This window comes from Ptychodera flava, chromosome 15 (assembly GCF_041260155.1).
Source record: "Ptychodera flava strain L36383 chromosome 15, AS_Pfla_20210202, whole genome shotgun sequence".
NCBI classification, from domain to species: domain Eukaryota; kingdom Metazoa; phylum Hemichordata; class Enteropneusta; family Ptychoderidae; genus Ptychodera; species Ptychodera flava.
The window spans coordinates 13,004,972-13,027,718 of NC_091942.1; the positions used below are offsets into that span (position 1 = coordinate 13,004,972).

Consider the following 22,747-nt stretch of genomic DNA (forward strand, 5'->3'; position numbering starts at 1 on the left):
ACTATTAGCTGATGCATCAGAAAGAAGTGAAATTTCTCCAAAAGTGTCACTACTTGTATTTAGCGTTCTACCATCGTGAGGAAATGCTCACTTCGCAATGGTAATCAAATTGATATTTTTATCGGTTTCAGTGATGCACAGTGGGTCCTGGTAGAACAGCGCCCTCGGTGTTCAAGAAAAAAGTAAATGCTCTTTTGTTGCAAATTTACCCTGCCAAACAATTGATACTGATTACTGAATTTCAGAATTTTCAGAATGGCGTGCATAACATGCATTATTTATAGGGTAGTCAGTTCTGCATGCCAACATATATAATAATATCATGCACAGTAGACGAATGTGATATCACGTCAGTACATAGATGTCAAATTGTATTTCCATATAACGAACCATCAATTACAAGTTATAGTTATACAGAACACCCACCAAGCTCTAACTCCGAATTCACTTTTCTACGAATAGCGTGCATGAAATACAAGTATTCTCGACCGCAGGTTATCCAGGTACTTGCGGGTTCTTACGTCATTTTTGCATCACAGTGCTGTGAAAACAAATTATTGAAGTTCGGATTTTTCAACCACCAAACCAATATTCAAAGTTTCATATACATAAATGACACAACTTTTAGTTCTGCCTTTTTCCACACAATTTCTGTATCATTCACTCTTCTGTATCGTCTGATCTCTAATTCACCTCGCTCACGTGCGTTTCACCTACTGACGTCACTCCGCGGTCGAGAATTGGTCATGTTCAACTACATTAGATCTATGGAAAAGAAAAGCTTGAAAATAAATATCAAAAGTTACAGCTACTGCCCAAACCATGGAGATACAATCAATGTATTACCTCCATGAGTGAACATAGAATAAAGTCTTTATGTTAGTTTAAGGCCAGAGATGCAAGTAAAAATGGCAAGTGGAGAGTAGGGGGCATAACATTATCTCTTTCTAAATCTCCTTTGATAGATAAACACTTATTTAACTATAGTAGTAATTTCATTAAACCTGTTTTTTACTGTATGGCTCAGAGATTTGGGGACAAGATTTCATGGATTACAAGAAGTGGGATAAATCAGCAATTGAAAAATTCACCTCAAATTTTATAAGAATATTTTACAGTGTAATAGACAAGCTTGTAATGCAGCTGTGACGGGTGAACTAGGACAATTTCCACTTCTACTTGAGATCAAACTTAATATTGTTAAATACTGGCTTCATTTTGTACAACTCCCACATAATAATCTTGCTAAAGAAGCTTGCCTTGAGCAAATGGTAAACAACACTAATAATAAATAATGGTTTAACTGTTTAAGTGCTTTATTAAAGAAAATGGAATGAAATTTCTCCTTGATATAGCTCCATCACTTAAATACCAAAAAGTTATAGCTGGATTAATGAAAACAAATTTAACAATCAATTATGAGGTCTTTTGGAAAAATTTGATCACTGATGAAAATAGTAAATTAAGAATGTACGCCAGAATAAAACATAATTTTAGATTAGAACCCTACTTAACACAGTTACAAGGTGATAAAAGAAAATTTCGCACCAAGCTTCGCATTAGCAATCATGATCTAGCAATTGAAAAAGGGAGACACACTGTTCCAAAAGCCCCAATTACTGAAAGATACTGCAATCAATGTAACACCAACAGTATTGAAGATGAAACACATTTTTTATTAGTCTGTCAGAAATATAAAGTCCAAAGAAAGAACTTTTTCAGTAAAATCAATTTCCAACATGATACAACTGAAAACCAGCTTATTTTTCTACTAACAAAACAAGAGTTAATGAACAACTTGCAGATTATATTATTACTTTATATAAACAAAGAAATACCTAGTTATATCTATTAGTAGCTACTTTTATTATACTATATTTATCTTTATTGGAGAAAAGTTTGAACTTATTTTTGTATCACACTTTTATTGCCACAAATGTGATGTAAATCCTATATTGACAAGCATGCAATATGAAAAATATTATTATTATTATTATTATTATTATTATTATTATTATTAATCTGACCACGCAGGGGGTACTGAGAGGGACCGAAAATAATCAGGATTTAATCAAAATTTCTGACCTACCCTACCCACATTTTGTGAACGAAGCCAGGGAGGATCAGCACGACTATGCAACTGGCGTTGTCTTACACACAACACACCCTTGTAAGGCAGTGCGCCCTCAGACGCAATGATGAAACTCTGCGCCGGTGGGTTTACAAACGATTTGAAATTTCAGGTACGAGCGGAGATAGCAGCACTGTTCTTGGAAGATATTTTCCGATTTTCTGGATATCAGAAGACAATGTTGTCCGTGGTTGCGTTGCCTCATTAGTGGACTTTACACAAGTTTGCTGTAGCTTGGAAAAGTTATTTTCTGCGCGAGTCTGCACGGCACTCAACTTTACTCAAACAGGTAGAGCGAGAGGTGCACCACTCACCAGCCCGGGCTTCCGTGTTTACGTACGTACGAGCGCGCCATGTTGGAATGACCCAAAAAACTGTACTGGGTATCGGGAGCTGCTACGGCCGCTAGCCATGATCTTAATCGATGCCAGCTAGCCGTTTCGTTTGCTATCTACTGTCAGTGATTATGTCTGTTCGGCGTGATCGGTGATGGGAGCTTGCTTGAGTCTGGACGAGGAGGAACGCCGAGCTCGCGCCAGGAGCGAAGAGATCGACCGGGAGTTGATGGGCATGGCGAGGGATGAACAAAATATTATCAAAATATTGTTACTCGGTACGATGTTATCTCTTTTTACTAGATCCATTGTTTTACTGCATGGTTAGCCTTCAGCTATTTTGAAATATTGTGTTCGGGGCAATCGGCAACGAACAGTGATTTACAGTTGTAAAATTATTGATGTACAATGTACGCCTGTCACCGTGCCTTGGTCTACAGGTTGCAGGTGCACAAGACTCGAGCTCATAGTAGAGTTGTAGCTATTAAATTTGTTAGGCTAGCGAAACTGTCGTCTGTCAAGCTGGAATAGAGTGGCGACCCTTTCACTAAGAGTCACCTACCTTACCAAATACAAATAATAAACCATATTGATAATATATTTTTTTGTTTTTGACGGCACATTTAAATAGCCAACAGTGTGAAGTGATGCCCCGGCGACCCGTTTCGCACTACTCACGCTTGACAATCGTGGGAAACCATTCACCAGTAACGTGCTGTAACATGACTTCAATCGCATCACACACACCAGACGTTCAGTTACATTCATGATCGCCAACTTTCTTTTGATAAGCATAGTAAACAGGTATGGTTGTAGTAAAATGGTAAAACTCTATGGGCGGACAAATTGAGAATTGCACATTGTACCTGTATTTTACAAGACCACACAAGTGCACCAAAGTTTCACTTTTTAATTTTTTTTGCCTCCAATAATTTCCAAATGAAGATAATGTGGAAACTTAAATTTGACAAGATCGTGTTATTGCATAGTTATTAAAATTAATATTAGAATTCGCTTTTTGCAAAAAAATATATCTTGTAGGTGCCGGTGAGAGTGGAAAAAGTACCCTGGTCAAACAGATGAAAATTATTCACCATGATGGATTCACCCATGAGGAACTGATGAGTTTTAAGGTAAGATTATATCCACCATTGTGATTCATGAATCCTACAGTAATACTCAAAAATATTCCTTTCATTGTTGAATACACAACAGCAGAGTAGCCACTTTCAAAAACAGTATGAATGCACCCTGGGGAAGAGTTTTGAAATGTTACTGGTGTTCCATTGAAAACAGGGTATTGTTTCTTGACGTAATTGTCAGAGGCGTGAGAATTAGCTGCAGTGAACTTGAAGTTGTCGGCTAATTGATTGGTAATGCAAATGAAACAGTAATGTCGCAGACAAACAAGGGGGACATTACTCCCAACACAAAAGACAAAGACAAGGAAGCATTGGGACTGAATGAGAAAATGGGTGTTGACATCTCGGCCATTGACTAAATTTAAGTGGCCCATTCTATTCAATCCTACGCAAAGAATTCCAACTGTAGAGGAATTTCAGACCACCCTCTCAAAAAACAGTGAATGCATTCTGATTTTTTATGTGCCCGGCCTTTCAGAGTTGTTCGAAAAGTAGTAATTCAACGTGTGACATCGTGTGACTTCAGTTCCTTGTATCCAATCCTACTAATGCCAGCTAGACTAAAATAATCAAGCTTTACTACACGAAAGAAAAATAAATTGTATAACAATTCTGTAGACCCTAAAGGCAGGTGATGTAACATTTTACAGTGGTGCAATTCAGTTGATTAAAATTTCAGACTGAAGGGATTTTCACAAGCCTGATATTCACATCAATAAATGGTTCAATTTGTTGCTTCACGTCACAATTCCCCCCCTCCCCCCAACTCTTTCATTCGTCTAGCCAACAGTTAACGAGAAATGCAGACGAAAAGCATATTATTGACTTGAAAGAAGTTGCAACCACTCATGTCTGAAATCTCCAATTGTATACAGTTATAAACATATTAAAAATTCAGCATCTTCATTGTGGAATATCCGTTATGACTCAGCCTGTGATTGTGTGAATGAGTTTCAAAAAATCAATGATACAGACAAGAGCAGTAATCAACAGCGAGGATCGAGTGATATTTTTTCTCTAAGATGTCTTCTTAATTTATTCAAATTGCTCAATGAGATGCCATGCTTTACTTTTCAAAATATTTGGCAGTCTTTTGAAAATTTCTAAGAATAGATAGAACTAATTTCAAGTCGATTCTTAACCCAACCACCCACACTATTTTGTATGGAGGTCTTAAAAAGGATGGGTATTTTCTAAAGCTTGGAGGTGACTGGGTTAAAATCCATGATAAAGTGAGGGTATTACAGCTCTAAATGCTGCCACTGTTTTCACTTTTTGTGCCAAGCCCCCATTAAGGATACCTGTAACTATTTCTTTCTGTGTACCCAGTATGACCTGTAATTGGCATTTCAGGTCAGCTGGGACAATGGTTTAATGGCCGCCGAGAGTCAACACCACTTTGTGCTTGTTATTCCAAACACAGCCAGATAACCAGCCCAGTAGGTGTCCCCACTGTCACTTGTACCTGACTGCTACCAGCACTTTGGCGAGGAAAATTCTGTTCAAAGTTACTATGAACTCGGAACAAATTTTCAGATAATATTTAAAAGTTCTCAGGCTTTTTAACCACTGATGTCCCACTGGTTGGTGAAGGTTACAGTGCAGGCCTGTCATTCTAGAAATGATTGTCCACAGTGAAACTTGAGTCAAGTCAAACAAACAAATTTTTGTCAGGCTGAAATATGGTATCACGTTTTTCGATATGGTGGACTGTCTAATAATTGCGCAAACATGGTGTGCACAATTACACTGTTTTGTGTTTTGTTTTGATTTTAATTGTGAACCCGGTGCTTTTCCAATCCAGTGTGTGATGATCTACTGTGAAGGTTTATACTTTTTACCACTTTGCACGTTTTCTAACATTTATTCATAATTGTCAATGGATTGATTAAACTTCTCCAGCAGTATTATGGTTTGATATTTCAGCATGACCAAAACTTTAATTTGACATCACTTAGATTTTTACTATTTTAGTATGCAGCGATTTGTGCATCAGTACTTGATATCAGGTTGACGTTCAAGTTCTTTCAAAATTACACCAAAATCTCTGGATTGAATTTTACATTTGTAAGAAAGCAACATTTTGTTTTGTTAATGCCACTGAAGAGTAAAGAATATAATCAAGCAGCAAAGTGATGCAGTTTTTCATCAGTATTTTCAAAAACTGCTTTCATGCAAGCGGTGAATCAGGTACAAGTCCTGTTGCCTGTCAGTCATTTTGAGTTGTACATATATCTAGGGAATAGATAAATATCAGGGGCTCTAATTAGTCTTTCACTGCAATGACAATACTAATTGCTTTTTATTATTACTGTGAGGGTATGAATGATGACCAACTATTATTGCACATGAAAAGCAATCAAAAAAGGGTTTCCAACTGGTAGCTCACAGAGAATGCCGGATATTTTCTCCAAAGATATCTAATTCCGGCATATGAACTCTGGTCATGGTTAGCCGATATATCAAGTGTATGTGGCAAAGAAAATAACAGATTAATCTATGTCAACTATGAACTCGCTCAACAAATTTCACATGTATCGTATATGCACTTTAATACAATATGGGTAGCTGGTGTCTTTTCCATGGTGATTAATATCGTTTGGGATAATAATAATGTTGGGAATATTTTCATAGTGTGATAATTTGTGTACAGTTTCAAGTTGATGTTCAAGAAAGAGAATATGTCTTCGGTCGGCTGTATACAGTTGATATCGATAGCTCATCCATTACACAGTCTTTATGCCCCGGGCCTTCTGCGGTGTAGTGGTTGTACTTTCTGCCATTGTATAGGGTTTCGCCAATTACAGAAATAGCCAGCAATGAAATGTGAGACCACTTGACCAACAGGCTATTTACTCAGTAATTACTCCTTTATTCACATCCTCCTGTTTCAGCTACTGTTCATGTAATTGGGGTTAGTCGGCGGTGGTAAATTTCCGTCCACCAAGGACAAAAAGCATACTTTAGAAAATACAGAGAACCATATGTAGGTCATCCAGTACAATATGGCAAAATTTTCCATTGAAATACCTGGTATTAAATTGCTACAGCCGCCTTTTTTAGTTCATTACATCAGAGTGATTATGTAACGTATCAATTAAAATTAAATGTTACAAATCCTGGTCAGTGCATGTTCCCTGCATTCATGGTGTAAAGTATTTCAGTCCAAAAAAAAAAAATCAAGGCCCATGATTTTAATGACCAGTGTGTCATTTAATTAAGTAAGAAAATAGGTTGAATTATTGCCGTTAGCCATAGTTGCAATGTTCATATAACTGACCCTAGAGATAGTGACAGACATGGTTATTCTACATCGCGGTCAGACAGATGATCTTATTCAAACAGAAACTGAATCCTTATCAAATAAAGCATACGGTGGTTGTATCATTTGTATTGATGCTCTGAAACGTTCTAGAATTTCTCAAACTGTTACATGGTGGGTATCTTTATAAGAACCCATGACGCTCATATTAAACGGTTTCGAGAAAACGTGGCATGTTTATTCAAGTCTGGTGTCTACAAAAGTATAAGTGCCTATATGGTCATCCTACTTGTAGTTGCCCGGGTGTAAATATCAAATTTAAACATAGTTTACTGTACCCACTTTGCATTTCAAGAAAAATACTGTAGCATGATCTTCCTTTTAATGGCAAAGCCTAGCTCTTTACTGCATCATCGGTAAAAAAATTTATTGTGATAATACGATATTATGTGACGGATTAAAATAGATTGTCAGAACAAAATTCAATATATTAAAAATGAAGATGGTATGAAAAGTGGAAAACTTTCGCCTTCCCCGGAAAATGACATTTGCAAGTAGTGTGTGCAGTGTTTTTCTCTCCATGGTAACCACTTACAATCTCATCATAAGTGGTTACCATTATCCCTCTCGAGGTAAAATATTACGATCTGAATCTAGGAGTAATGATTTATAATGATAAAACTAATATATCATACAAATTACACATAATACGCGAGAGAGAAAATCAATACACCACCCATCTCATTTCAGTTTCTTTTCTCGGAACAGGATTTTTGACACACTGACTATAAATAGATGTTGAATTGAAAATATTGAACATACCGGGGTATTTGTTGTATCACATAGAATATGGAAAGTTTGTTTGTGGTTCCTAAGATTACAATTTTATTTTGTTTTCTTTTTGCAGCCTGCGGTATTGGATAACCTGGTGAGCTCTATGAAATTTGTCTTAACTGGTATGGGTTGGTTGAGAATCAATCTGGTGGTTCCTAAGAATAAGGTAAGCTAAAGCAGGCTTTGTCTTATTGTTATTTATAATGAAATTTTTGGTGAAATTTTTTGAAATGTATATTAAATGAAAATGTAAAGAGATCGAAAATAAACAATTGTTTGTGAAAATATTTGCAAGCTATAACATGAATGTGTTTCACAAAATTATCAACTTGACAAAGTATATTTTTTGTGTGGGTGAGGAACTTCTCTACAAGGTTGCTTTTCGACCAGTTTCAAACTCTGGTACAGGATTCAACATTTGATACATAATACACAATCCTCCAACACCTCCCCACCTCCACCCCCACCCCCCAGTACTAACAATCTAGCATGTTAGAAAATTCATATCTGTCAGCAACTACATCTTTTAAATAATTCAATATTCAATCAGTATCATGGCATAAATAAAATATAACATGAACATTTTCAGTGATTGCCTCAATCCTAATCATCTCTAATGCTTTAGCATTCATCGCCATAGCAATGGATTTGAAGGAAGCTATATCTTATATTAAATATAATCATATTCATCAGCAATATTTTGAGAGAATCTGAGACCATTATCAATAACTCACTATCTATTCATGATGTATACCAATATACATCTGAATGGCTCTACATACTGGATTTCATTGCTATGACGATGAATGCTGAAGCAGTGATAAGAATTGAGGCAATCACTGAAAATTTGTCTGTTTGTAAATCTACTTAATATGTCTGTCACAAAGTCAAAGCTCATTCAGGTGTTTTCACACACACACACACATATACACACCACACGCATATGTATATTATATATATATATATATATATATATATATATATATATATATATATATATATATATATATATATATATATATATATATATATATATATGTATATATATTATATATATATATATATATATATATATATATATATATATATATATATATATATATATATATACTTGTTTAGTTCAAGATCAGCTGGAGTAGAGTGCTCAATACTAGAGTAGAGCTAATACACAATTGTGTATATATATATATATATATATATTATATATATATTATATATATATATGTCTGTCTGTGTCTGTGTCTGTCTGTGTCTGTGTTTACAAATAAAACATGCTTGATGAACATTATAGAGACACAAGTACACAAGTACCCACACAAACCAAGAAACAAATGTGCTCACAAACCCTGGATATATTAACCCAGACATACACACGGGCAAACATAGTCATACAAGGATGCATATACATACTGGTATCAGTTCAAATTATATCTTTGAACATGCTTTGTGAAATAGTTACACAGTTGGTGATTTTCATTTATCGCCACTATCTGGCGGTTATATAGCTTTTCAATTTCAAATAATGAGTTCATGAAAGAAATCCTGTCATGCTGCGTATTAAGTCAAACTGTGAGAATGCAATTTGACTATTTTCTTTGCTTACATCTGTGTGTATTGACAGCAGTTTATAAACTGTACTTCATACCACTAAAAGGGTTGTTGAAATAACGTTATGCAGTTATAATGTTCTGGAATTAAAAGAAAATGGAAACGTTCACTGTTGCTAGCGGCGATGAATTGAAGTAAATTATTGAAATTTGTCAGTGTCAGCTGTTATTAATATACTGAAAGATTGCACTTACAGTATTTGTACAGGTTTCACAGCTGTCAATGAGCACAATTAGGTAGCAATACCACAACTTTCCCTATTTGTAGACTACTGATACATGTATGTTACGAATTTGGTACACTGTGTTCACGGGCCAGTACATTGACAATGGGCAAACATAGAAATCTGAACACATATTTGAATAACCGTACATAGCTGGTTATTAGCCAACAGAATCTGCATGCTGCTGACTGCACAAATTTGTAAAGTTGTCCACAGCTGTGTACCGAATGCTACCAGATTTTCCCATTGACAACAAATATTTGCCATACAAAGGACTTTTTTATGGGGTTAAATAGATTTCCTTTTGAAAGAGAAAGACATTAGGTCATCACTCATGCTTACGCCAAGCCGATTATCAAACTGTTTCATGTATCTGAGATGCATGTGTTGTGTTTGATCCCATACAGGTCCATGCACACACAATACTTCAATGTACAAAATGCTTTGATGAAAATATCATGATGAAGTCAACCGTAAGCACGGCCTTGAAGTCTCTTTGGAGCGATAAAGGGATCCGTCTTTGTGTTGCCAGAGGCTTTGAATATGAACTGAACGACTCTGCGGTTTAGTAAGTACATTTCCCTTGATATAAACTAATGTTGACTCTTATACAAAATTTCAAAAAGTATGCATCGTTTTGTTGGTGCTTTATAATAACAATAATACTTTCTTTGCCAGTTCAACAAAAATTGTAAAGGAATGTTCCTTGGCAATGCGTAAAATATACACAAGACCCCACACTATAAAACATCCAATAAAATAGACAAATGTGAAATATATATAATTAAATGAAAACATCTTGCCATATAGAAATCCATTTCAGTCTTGTCATCCATATAGACTATTTTTTTTGACCCCTTCATGACCTTATATCCAGGTATTTTTAGGTTGAATTTAGTGTTCAAGATTCAACATTTGCGAGATAAAACACAAATATTTCATTCAAAATGAATTATCTGTAGCGATTCAACAAAGTGTTCAGTGAGTGAGGTTGGATGCCATTGTGTGTTCAATCGAACTGATAGATTCATAATGGTTATGATACTAAGACATGCAGGTCATCTTGGGGTCATGTAAACAGCCAATAAGAAAAGACAGAGAGCTGTCATTAACCATTGGGTATTTTATATCATTATCTTAAGTACACATAACCCTTAGCAATATTCCTGTATCTGATTTACAAATCAAATGCTTTCCACATGTTTTTTTATAAAAATTTTTAACAACTCTTTTCAAACTTTTAATTTTGCTACAGTACAACAACAAGCTGGCACATCCTTTGTACCAGCATGCCCCCTTACTTGTAAGATTTCTGAACTCTTTTGAGTCCATTTTGGGATTTCTTTCTTGTAAACATGTAAACGTGTTCAATGCAAGATGCATGGTACATGAATATTCCACCTTGATAAGAACATTTGCAAAATATAATTTGCATACAAATCCACCTCACATCTTACACTAAGAGGTCAATCCCATACCAGTGCATCAAATTAGCTGAGAAGGGATCTAGTTGACCTTCAATCACTCCTAGGTAACTGTATGCACAGTGATCATAAACCACTTTGAAGAGATCTCTCTGTCTTGACCTTGGTATCCAACTTCAAGATTCAATAATTGTATACACAAATACATATTTGGTTCATATTTGGTGATTTGGTGATTCTTTCTTGCCATATGTAAAGTTCAATTTTAAGTATACCCAAAGTTTTATTACACTACTTCAAAATTTCCAAAACTTTGCATACAGAAAGTAGTCCATTATCATGGTACCATTTCTCCCAATCATAGTGAAAGATTGATGTACCAATGGAATTCATAGTTGGCTCTTTGCTTGTGTTGCCCTAGTTTATTTTAAAAGAAAAAGACAAATTGGTGTAGAGATGCAGTGTTGTAACCAAATCCTGGGTATTTCTTCATAGGTTATAATTCATTTCTTGTACCGGGTATGTTAAAAACAAGTTCATGTAATGGTAGGAACAAGATACCTAAATCGAGGCATAAATTATTTTCCATCGAAAAAAAAACGTTACATGTTAACAGAGCTGCAGACATTGTCAAAATGACAATGATCTATTCAGTTGTTACTTGAGACAAATCGGTGAACAGTTCAGTGGTGGACTGACCTCTACACAGGTCAGTATTTGAACAAATTCAATAGAGCTCTAACACTGTAGGCTATTCTTATCTTGGATTGCAGTATTGTATTTTATCGCTTGGCTGAAAGCTGTATGATATATTCACTGTGAATTCTCCTTGTTCAGTGATTCGATAAACTGCCGTACAAAGACTATGTTTCTCGGTGTACCCTTGACCTACTTCTTTGCCGTTCCATCATTGATTTATTTTGAAATGAACAATCTGCCCCTTTCCCACCCTGTCAGTTTTGTACGACTCTGTCCAAATCAATGCTCTCAAAGTGAGATCACTTTTCTGAAAGACATTCATGAAATAAAAATGATGAAATGATGGATGTACACTTAATGAAGTGTCGTAGCCTATCACAAGTAGTCTATTTACATTTTGATGAGTCTCTATTGCAATATTGATGACTTGTCATACAGGCATAGTACAGGTTAATTATTCGATGTTGTCTCTGTCTGCCACGATAATTGAGAGATATTAAACTTGAATAATTTAGCGGTAGTCATGAATGCATAATATGAAATTTCACACCTCAAGGCTACTTTCATAGCATTTAGCATGGAGTATGCAATTTAAACAGAGGCATCCAAGAAGCTATTTGTGAGTGATTTCTTGTTGGGCCTGCAGGCAAGCATGTTGTATTCCATATCAGCAGATGAGGAATGGGCAGACGAGCATTTTTCCTGCATCAGTGGGCAGGGAAACTAGGCCAAACAGGCAGGAAGGGAGGGAGTATAAATCAATGTTTTCAGGATGTTGTCAATCGGCAGGTGAAAAGCATGTAGCAAAGAGATGGCAGTTTTCACCTTTTGTAGTGAGGAGAGAGCAGATTGGAAAAGATTGGTGTCCTCAGCCAGTTCCTTTTGATGTTCAAAGATCCTTAATGTACCAATGTCTTTTTGGCAATTCACAGATTGCCTCCATCAGGGTGAAAGCTGACAAGCAAGAATAAGTGAAATAAAAATATCATACACTGGTAAAATGTGAAAATTAAAAGAGATGGCAATATAAAATGCATGAAGCACATTGGTATAAAATTGTACAAAGAAACTTGTCAAAACAGGAAGAGTGACAGAATTAATAAAGGCCTGACAGGAATTGCAAATACACAGAGACAAGATGGAAAAACAGTAAATAAAAGTAGCAAAGAGTGTAAAGTAAAAAATCTAATGTGACAGTTTCAACAAAATACAACATCTGAAGAGTATTTCCTCATGTCACACTTCCAGTTTGTTGGAGACTTTTGATTTTATACTTTTGCTGCTATTATTTTATGTCTTATCTCTCTTGTGGTTGAAGTTCCTGTTGGCTTTATTTATTTTGTCAGTGTGCCAATTTTTATTAGTTCTTTTTATGATACTATATCAAAATTACTGAAATCTTGAGTATTTTACCCAATACTACTCAAGGAATTGCATCTTAACATAAAATTTGAAACTTTAATGTTTCCCTTATACCGACTCCAAAAGTTATGTATAGAGATGCTCTACATGCCAAATTCAGAGTCTTAAACAAGATTTGATGTGTGATTATAAAGATTTCAGAGTAATTTTTTTCAAATGGAAATTCTTTTTTATTTGCAATCTAAAGTATAAACTGCAATGTTATACCGTTTATGTTTAAACCTATAGTTGACAAAGTTATATATACAACAATATGTCCATAGTGCTTGCTTATAAGCTGGTAAATATTCTCCAGTGATAGTGAGTGATAATTATCATTTCATTTGCATACCATACTACAACATTGCTCATTAATGCACTTTGCATAAATGAATATATTAATTTAGAAAAATCAAGCCTCAGAGGCCATGGTGATATGTAAGTTAATGCAGATGTGTTTGGTACATACAAACACAGATATGTTTTTTTATAGATTAAACCTGCCTATAGTTGCAATATGGCTTCCCCATTTCTCTGTTCAGCATGAATAACCACTAATAAGTTACTTCCATTTTTAGTTTGGGTATTTATCAAAGGATTGTTAGTGATTACAATCGTTGATGTCTGTCACCCATGGCGATACAAGCATTCCGTAAATTCTGGACATTCCACAGTTGTTGACTGGGCAAACATGACATTTGGGAGTATCTCGTAGCATGACCCCGCATGACCCGTTGCGGTCAGCAGCTCTCCATGGAAAGCAATGTGGTCTTTCAATCAGAAATTGTTGTCTTGATGGTGTTGTTTAAATTTTGCTAAAAGCTGTGACAAAATTTGACAACTTTGTGAATAATACTTGGTGGTTATACTAATAAAAGTGATGTGAAACTGACTGCTTAAGCAGATATTCTCTGAACTATTTGGTAGGAGATATGAATCATATTATGTTAATCAGTCAATATGAATCAATATGACATGCCAATGACCTAAATGTGTAACTCTTGGATGCAACAAAATTTTGCATGTTATATATGTCACTATTGAGATGGACGTAAGAAATTTCAAGAAATTCCAAAAATAATTCAAAGAGTTCAGAAATGTGAACACTAGCGGGAGTACTGATGATAGTAATGTACCTTTGCACCATTTTTTTTTATACAGAGATATATCAATAGTGGGGTCACTTTTTACATCAACGCCCAAGAGACTTAACTTTAGAGAAAAAATTAATTCACGCTGGTTTTGTGTAATAAGGCCCAAATCAGAAAACCTGTTTTTCCTTTTGCCTTACCTGCCCTAATTACCACCCTCTGACTGTAAACTTTTTTTGCATTGAAAACTTTTTTGTATTTCTAAAAATCACGTAAGATATTTTACAAGTTTGCTTTTTTCTAATGGGTTTCTCCCTAATGAAATACAAAACTCCCCTTCAATTACTTCACTATCTAGTGGAGGTATGTCAATGAAAACACATTTTTTTTTTATTTTTGTATAAAGAAAACAACAATTTCCATTAATGTAATGGATCCCCAGATTTGTAATTGCCTGTATTTTGACACGTCTTTCAAGCTGCATTTTTCATTGAATTGATATTATATCATTAACTTGCGTTTTGTTCCATTTTCAGTTACTTTGACAGTATGGATAGAATCTGTGCTCCACAGTATGTACCAACAGCCACAGATGTACTCCGAGCCAGGGTGAGAACCACAGGCATCATTGAAACTCATTTCAAAATTAATGGAGTTATATTCAGGTGAGTGAACGATACAGTGTTATGCAACATATTCCTGTTATTCTACCTTTTACAAAGTAAATTATTAATGATGGATTCAATGGCATGAATTTACTTCATGGAAAATGGAGGAAATTAAAAAAATGTAATGATTGACACATACTAGTACTGGTAAAGGGCATATTTACATATGCGGCCTTGTTTAACTATGCATGAACATCAACATCGCAGTTTTTTAAACCCGCTTCTATCAATGAAACTTTGTTTTAAACAAAAGTACTTTTTTTACATGATTTTAATGTAAATTTTGGATAGATATATTGAAAAAATCTATGATAAAGTCCCAAATCTAGCTGAAAACTATGAAAAATAATGTGATATTTTTACATCACACGTCAAGAATTGTACATAAATCATTGCACATTAGAGAATATTTGAAATATTAATACGTTGGTGTTTGCATTCCTGCACATCTGGCTGCCAGGTTGTACGATGTCGGCGGTCAAAGGTCAGAGAGACGGAAATGGATTCAGTGCTTTGATGACGTCAGAGCGTTACTGTTTGTGACTGCCCTCAGTGGTTATGATATGACACTATTTGAAGACCCAGAAATAGTGAGTATACCCATTAAACCATCAGTTTGTATGCCTTTATTGTGATTCAAGTCCTGTGTATCCATGAACAAGAATCTGAATTTCAATCCAACCGTATTGTCCAACAAAGTCCAATTCTTCACTTTCCCAGCTGCCTCTTATCGTTCGTAACTGTGCCATTCTATTGTGAGAAACAAGAAATACATGAGGAAAGTATGCAGTTGCAATAAAGGAGTTTCCTGAAATTGCAGTTGAAGATTGTCATGGCTGCCTGTGGGGTACTTTGCAGTGATTATAGAGTGCGCCCTCAAGTGACAGATCTTTCAGTTTCCTTTACAGCAGTAATAAATTGTAGAAGATTATGAGTAATCATTGTTTAGTTCCAAATCTGGACATTGATTATTCTCTATATTTTTGACAAATCTTTCAGTCTGCCAAACAGCAGCAGTAAATTGTCAAAAAAAATTTGAATAATGACGGTGGAGATTCAGAGCTCATTTCACTTGCTTTGGTTTTTAATGTGTCTGTCATCATTTCTTCTTTTTTACTCTTTCAGAATCGTCTGCATGAGAGTCTGAAATTATTTAATTCTATTGTAAATAACAGATTTTTCTCACATACGTGTATGATACTATTTTTGAACAAAGTTGATTTGTTTCAAGACAAAATAAAGACGTCAGGCAGGCATCTGAGGTACTACTTCCCTGAGTATCAAGGTAATTTTTTTTCCCCCATTTTTCAAAATCTGCAGATTAATTTTCAGGGAGAGGGCACTTCTACACTAGCTCGCTAGGACAGCTTCAGTTGCTAAATTACAGCAGCAAAATATTCAGAGGAGAATAGATACTTAATTCATCAAGCTCTGCAACAAACCCACATTTCAACTTGTAGCTGTAGTATGTCAGTAATGTTCAGAGCTTTTTTACCGAGAGTTTTGAAAAATATTATTTTGAGAGGGAATTTTTTCATGTCAAATCAACTGTATATACTCAGACTGTATGGTATTTTAACCCTTTGAGCGCCAATCAATTTCTGTCACCTATATATCAAATATACCTCAGTAAATTTTTTCAGATTTTTGCCAAAATTTTGATAAAAAGCTCTAGCAAAGGAAATGTAATGTTCTTTTGGTCCAAAATTATCAGAAAAATCACAGAAAAAAATTCATAAAAATTGGTAAAATATACTGAAATTTTGGTGGGAAAAAATTACAGCACTCAAAGGGTTAATCGTATCTTTGTTCGAATTGCAAAGATTTGCTGAATTTTGACAAAAATTGATGTTGCTTAGTATTTACAACATATACAGTGTTTGGATGCATGTGCGTCATGTACATGCTCTCATGAAAAAATAGTTCACTGTGTGTCAGGATCTCACATTAAATGAATTGTGTTTGACATTGTTTTTGACAGCTGGAATACCAACAATGATGCCATGTGAATCACAGTTGTGGAAATTGATTGTGCAAATCAAAATCAACCAAACAACCAGCTCCCGTACTTTACATGATTCATTTTCATTCATTTTTCCAACACAGAGGCATCAATTTTCATCTGACAAAGGTTGATTTTTGTCGGTGCGTTTCTCTCCGTCAGGTCCTGACTGTGACGTAGATGCTGCCGCCAGATTTATCCAATACCAGTTCATGACGCAGTGTCGGAATCCATCCAAGGTCATTTACCCGCATTTCACGACGGCCACGGACACCACCAATGTCCAGGTTGTCTTTCAAGTGGTCATGGACACTATAATCCGGGAAAACTTACAAGCTGCATCGTTACTTTAGTAACGCATCCGGGAAACAGCAAAGTTTGAAGGTTTGGGACAGAGAAATTGTACCTTGGTTTTCTACATTGCAAACATGGTACTTCAATTGGCAAAGTGAGGACTATAAGTAGCCAACTGGGTACCCTCAGTGGTTCAAAAGGGTACTGCAAATTGCAACAGGGTAGACAAATAGCCAACAGGGTTCTGTAGGTAGCAACTGAGTATAACTGAGGATAATGCTTGGTTCCAAGTTCATTACTCCATGGTTACTCCAGGGATGGCATAACTGTTATTACTCTGAATGGGAGAAAAAGAACTCAAAGTCGCAATTTTTGTACTCTAAATTGCAAACCTGGTTCTCTAAGTAGCCAAGTGATCACTCAAATGGTACTCAAAGTAGCAAACTAGTTGCTCTGAGCTACAACTGAGCAACAGGGTACTCTAAATAGCCAGCTAAGTGATTGAAATGGCCAACAGTGCTCTAAGTAGCACACCAAGTACTCTAAATATCAAATTTTGTGCTATCTATGGTACTGAATCCAATATTACCTGCATTCTGGTGTAATACTACACTTTGTTCAGGTTATCACTGGTATTCTTGATACCTACTATAGATTCTGGAAATGAAAGTACTTCTTTGTACCACTTCTCATCATATCAAGCATATCAATACTGGAAGATTTCTACGACAATGATTGTAATACATCGATGTGTTATTGACTTCAACTTGACTTCTGGTGAGAATACAAGCTAATCACGTATTCACCCAGGTGTTTTGATGTCAAATTACAAATGTAATATTTTTAGTTGGTTTCCCAATGCAGTCTTGCCCTTTTAAAATTGTGGTGTCTCTTATCAACCTGACAAAAATTTGCATTTGTGGAAAGCAACGTGGCTGAATCCTTTCTACTTAGCTTCTATTGTACATTCAAAACTTATATGTGCTGCAGATCTTTTATTTAATATTTATTGATGAAATTTGAATTTTGATTTTTGATGAAATTTTTTATAAAATGAAATGTAGAACTGGACACTGCCCCGCTGCTACTACTGTCACATGGGACTTTTCTACCGACAAGATTTCTGAGAAAATGAAAAGAAATGAAAGATTCCTGTTTATGCAAATTTTGATGGTTGAAGCCAAATTTAATATATTTGCAGTATAGAATTAGGAAGGGCGTGGTGAAATTAAATTGTAAAGTCATTTTGAGACTTTTTGGGGTTGGTTGTAGAAATGATAGATTGTTGTTGCTGTCAATATCATGGGAGAGACTAGCATCATGTTTGATCAGTTCGTGGTATACTAATCAGTCTTTGATAAGCGATAATTTGACGTTGCAAGTAACTCCAAACAGTCATCCAAATCAGTAATGTAGTACAATTCATACACAAGCACTGCCTCTCTTAGTTTTGTCATATTGAAGGGCAAATAAACCGTAATTTTTGGCAATTTTTTCAATGCTAGCATTCCAGACATAAAGTAGTCTTTTTCCTCCGAAGGCATGCTGGCCCTTAGATTCATCAGCATAGTGTGTGAGTTCATTGATAATTTGATTACTATATGGAGATTCAAATGTTATCATCAGTACAAGTTGTGGCGGTGCATCCATAGTATATGTTGACAAGCGAAATACTTGGTATTTTGTCATTCGTGCATGGGTTGAGAACACCAAGAAAGCAGTTAATGTGCAAGACAAAAGTTGATGAAAAATTGCCAAAAGTTAAGGGTATTTGCCATTCAATAGTAAATTATCCTGGTAACGGTACTATAAGCTAAAGCTAAACACTGCCTGTATTTCTATACCTGTTCTAGCATATTATGAGCTAGACTGGCTGAAAACACATGCAATGAAATCCTTCCTTTTGCCATGGAGATTCAACATACTTGTCGCAGCAAATTTGCATATATCCATATATGGTAAATGAGATGTTTCAGCCATGTTTACTGATGAAACATCGGTAGCACACTACACATTGTTCGCCAGTTTGGTGAAGCACCATCAAATGCATGGACCCCAATTGAAAGTCAGTGATTTTCCTTTTGACGTACAGGTGACTTAATACCCTGTCACCACCATGGTTTGGCCCAAACCCATGGTTATCAATGGTGAGGTTGGACCAGTTAATAGGGAATTGGGGTGAACAGGTTTATGTTTAGCACTTGAATGTTTCTTCTGTTTGCCATCTTTAAATTAATCAGACAGGTTTTTTTTCCGTGTGATAACCGCAACACCTTCTCCCTGTTTCTCTACTCATCGATTGTCTGTAAATACATGTGAGATCATGCCATCGTCTGAGCAGAGTACCCGCATGCAGGAGGTGTTTTCTCAAAGCGGGATTTGTAAGAGATATTGGTATCGGTCAGTAGGAGATCAGTGCACATGTTAATTTATGTAATGTAACATAAGATTTATAAGGTTGATATTGTGAAATGATTTTAGATGTATGTTTATCATAGGGGTATAGGAATAATCAAGTATTATTCCATCCCAAAGTCCCTCTGGGCTGTTGCAGGTGACTTGCCCCGTGTGAATCTGTTTAAAGCTAGGGCTAAACAAACAAATCCTGTGTCATATATATGGCTTCAGCTGTACAGTAAAGTAAGTTTTGATTGACTATTCAAGTTTATATACATTTTTAATTGTACATGTCTTAAACATTCCAATTTCAGTACACTTTCTGTAAGACTGGATCTGTTTCATACTGTGCCAAACTAGCCCTCAAGAGGGCGCTGTCTGCAATCTCTTTGTATAAAAGGAGCTCAGATCAAGATCAAGGAAAATTTAACTTGTAAATACTTTTGTGAATATTTTTTCAATGATAAAGCCATATATAGTTTGGAAACATTATGCATTACCATCGCTAAAATATGCTTCAGAGAGGATGTTCGACTGAAACAAGTTAAAAGCTTGTAATTTATAAAAGCATACTTGTTGGCAAATGCTCTCTGAATATTTGAAGTCACAAGATGACAATACTTTTGCAGAAGTGTACAAGACAAGAGACAAATCAGAGAGAGACGATGAATTGAAATCAAATCAATGATCAGAGATCCATTGAATGCTCAACAATCACTAAGAAATACAGTATTACTATTATTTGATTCAAATCAATAATTACACGGAGAACAGCCAGCAATCTCATTCAGAATTTTTTCTGCCAGGCGCCAATGAATGCACAGTGTACAGCAATATTAGCCTAGAATCCTATTCGTCCGCTTGCCTCCGTACCTCCGAGTGGGTCGGAGGTACGGAGGCAAGCGGACGAATAGGATTCTAGGCTACAGCAATATGTGCAGTACTTACTGAATATAGATGACCATGGATATCAAATTACTTAATCTTAACAATCTCTGAAACCTTGTCTGAAAGAAATTCCTATTTTTAAATGTAAAGTTCAAGTTGTTTGAAGAATTTGATCACTCTCACATGCATACACACTCCAAAACTATTCGACAAGGGTCTGATATTTCAGTACTGCTGTCAGATATTGTAAGTTGAGAGTTTTGCCGATGCAATGCACAGTGAAATATTGTTGTAATTTCATCACCATATGCACATAAAAACAGCACACAGAAGTTGTGAACAAACAACAAGTATTTGATGTCTGATAGATTCAGTTGTCAGGTGTATCATAGTGGGTCCAATCATCCTTTCACCTTTTCACCACATAAATGTGGTAAATCTCCATTGCTTACAGTAGGGATTTGGGTTGAACCATACTGGGAAAATAGGGGTGAAAAGGTGAATTATCAAAGGAATCTGCTTGTCATATTGAAATGCCTTTCCTGTAAATACATAGTAACATACCTGCAAGAAAATTTTGAATCATGATCAGGTGTTGTATGAGTAAATATCACTCTGGACAGTATTTGAATGTACCTACCATTTTTGCATAGGGGCAGCCACTCCCAAAAGAGGGTGAACAATGAAGTGTTCACTGACATTCGCCAAAGGCTGAAGACAAGGGCAAATAGTAGAGGCCTGAGTGATTGTATTTTACTCCTTGTTCCTGAATCTTGATATAACTTTTGGGGTATTCTGTGTGGGACCAGTATTTTACAATCAGGCAAATATGTCACAACACTTATTTGTGCATGCTGGCATTGCTGACTTCCCGATAGTTTTTGGGTAATAGGTGTCATTATAATTTCTTACGGTCATTTATTGTACAATGCAGACATAAGCATTTGTTTTTGCAAAGAGCCATCTTTATATGCTCAATCAACAGTTTTCTAAGTCAGTTTCTTCAGTGTTTGTACTGTAACAATAATTTGGTTAACGAGAAGGCTAGAGCACAAAAAATTTACTGTTCTTTCATTGAATTTGTCAGAATGTAATTTATTGTGAAAGTTTAACTGTCTTTGATTTTCCTTAAGTGCCTGTCTCTGTGCAGTGTTGGGTGGCTATTAAACAATTTAAAAACATAAACATTTGAATAGTGTTTCTACACTTCTATCAATTTCAGAATACTATCAGTTTTTACATTCAATGTCACATAGTAAATTAAAACCAGGATCATGTATATATTGAGTATACTTTTGAATCTCTGATATTGCCTACCTTTTTTCTGTGTAGTGAAATTTTAAGACAAAATTTTCTGAGCTCAAATTTTTTTAAAATAATGAAAAACAAAAATCAAGTTCACAGCAGTGGATTCAGGTTGGCAATCAGCAATATCAATGAAGTCATTATCAAGGTCACAGGAAAAAAAATATTTTTCCCTTTTTCTCCTTTTCTGCAATCAAGACTTCACAACAGATGGTGTTCTGTGGTATGTATAGTTAGTGTAGTATGGGAATATGTAGATGTTTACGTAAAGGATTTGTATCGGTATACAAGAATAAAGTTGTGGATCTTTTGCATATTTGCACAAGAAAACAAGATGCTTGGTTCTCAGGGAGTGAAATGGTGATGATGTACCATCATGGGGGAAAAACTGAAAATACTATGAATAAAAAAAAATTTTCTGTGAACAATGATAGATGTTGAAAGCTGTACCGTTTCTTTATGAACACAAGAGACAAAATAAGGAAAGTAATATGTTTTATGAACTTTTCCTTCATGGAGTGCTATAGATGTAACGATTCTACTTGGATTTTTTGGGGTTTGTCTTTTGTACAAAGCTGTATGCACTGTGCATAGATTTTTTGCTATTTGTAATAATTGCTTGGTGTGATTTGTAAAATGTACAGAAAAGTCTATGACTTGTAAATTTTGAATTTTTTTGTGAGTTTTTTTTATCGACAGTGTTGACTTTTTTTGATTAAAGACTTTAAAGATGATATGATGTCAGAATTCTTTATTGTATCAGATGGTTGTAAAAAACATCTTTAACCCTTTGAGTGCAGTAATTTTTCCTATTTTAGCACAACATTTTACCAATTTTTCTGAATTTTTTTTGGTAATTGTGAACCAAACAGACCTCGCATTTCATGGGCTACAGTTTTTTATCAAAATTTTGGCAAAAAATCTGAAAAAAATTGACCAGGGCATATTTTTAAAGGCGACAAAAATTGACTTCTTGCACTCAAAGGGTTAATGCATGGAACCTGCAATTATTGATATGCCAGATACTACACAGATTGACATAG

General features: G+C 35.3%; 1 protein-coding gene across 2 annotated transcripts; it reads left to right on the forward strand.

Annotated features, from left to right (window-relative positions):
- Window positions 1-2,216: 2,216 nt before the first annotated feature.
- On the forward strand, window positions 2,217-22,440 carry LOC139151190 (guanine nucleotide-binding protein G(o) subunit alpha-like). Of its 2 annotated transcripts, XM_070723792.1 has the most exons (10): window positions 2,217-2,744; window positions 3,508-3,599; window positions 7,778-7,870; window positions 9,943-10,103; window positions 14,687-14,815; window positions 15,279-15,408; window positions 15,944-16,103; window positions 16,983-18,805; window positions 18,855-20,336; window positions 20,434-22,440. In XM_070723792.1, the coding sequence occupies exons 1-8, from the start codon at window positions 2,621-2,623 to the stop codon at window positions 17,171-17,173; spliced, it is 1,080 nt and encodes a 359-aa protein (XP_070579893.1). In that variant the 5' UTR covers window positions 2,217-2,620; the 3' UTR covers window positions 17,174-18,805; window positions 18,855-20,336; window positions 20,434-22,440. The 2 variants fall into 2 exon arrangements, with proteins under 2 accessions (XP_070579893.1, XP_070579891.1); XM_070723790.1 differs by having other exon boundaries at window positions 16,983-20,336.
- The last annotated feature ends 307 nt before the right edge of the window (window positions 22,441-22,747 follow it).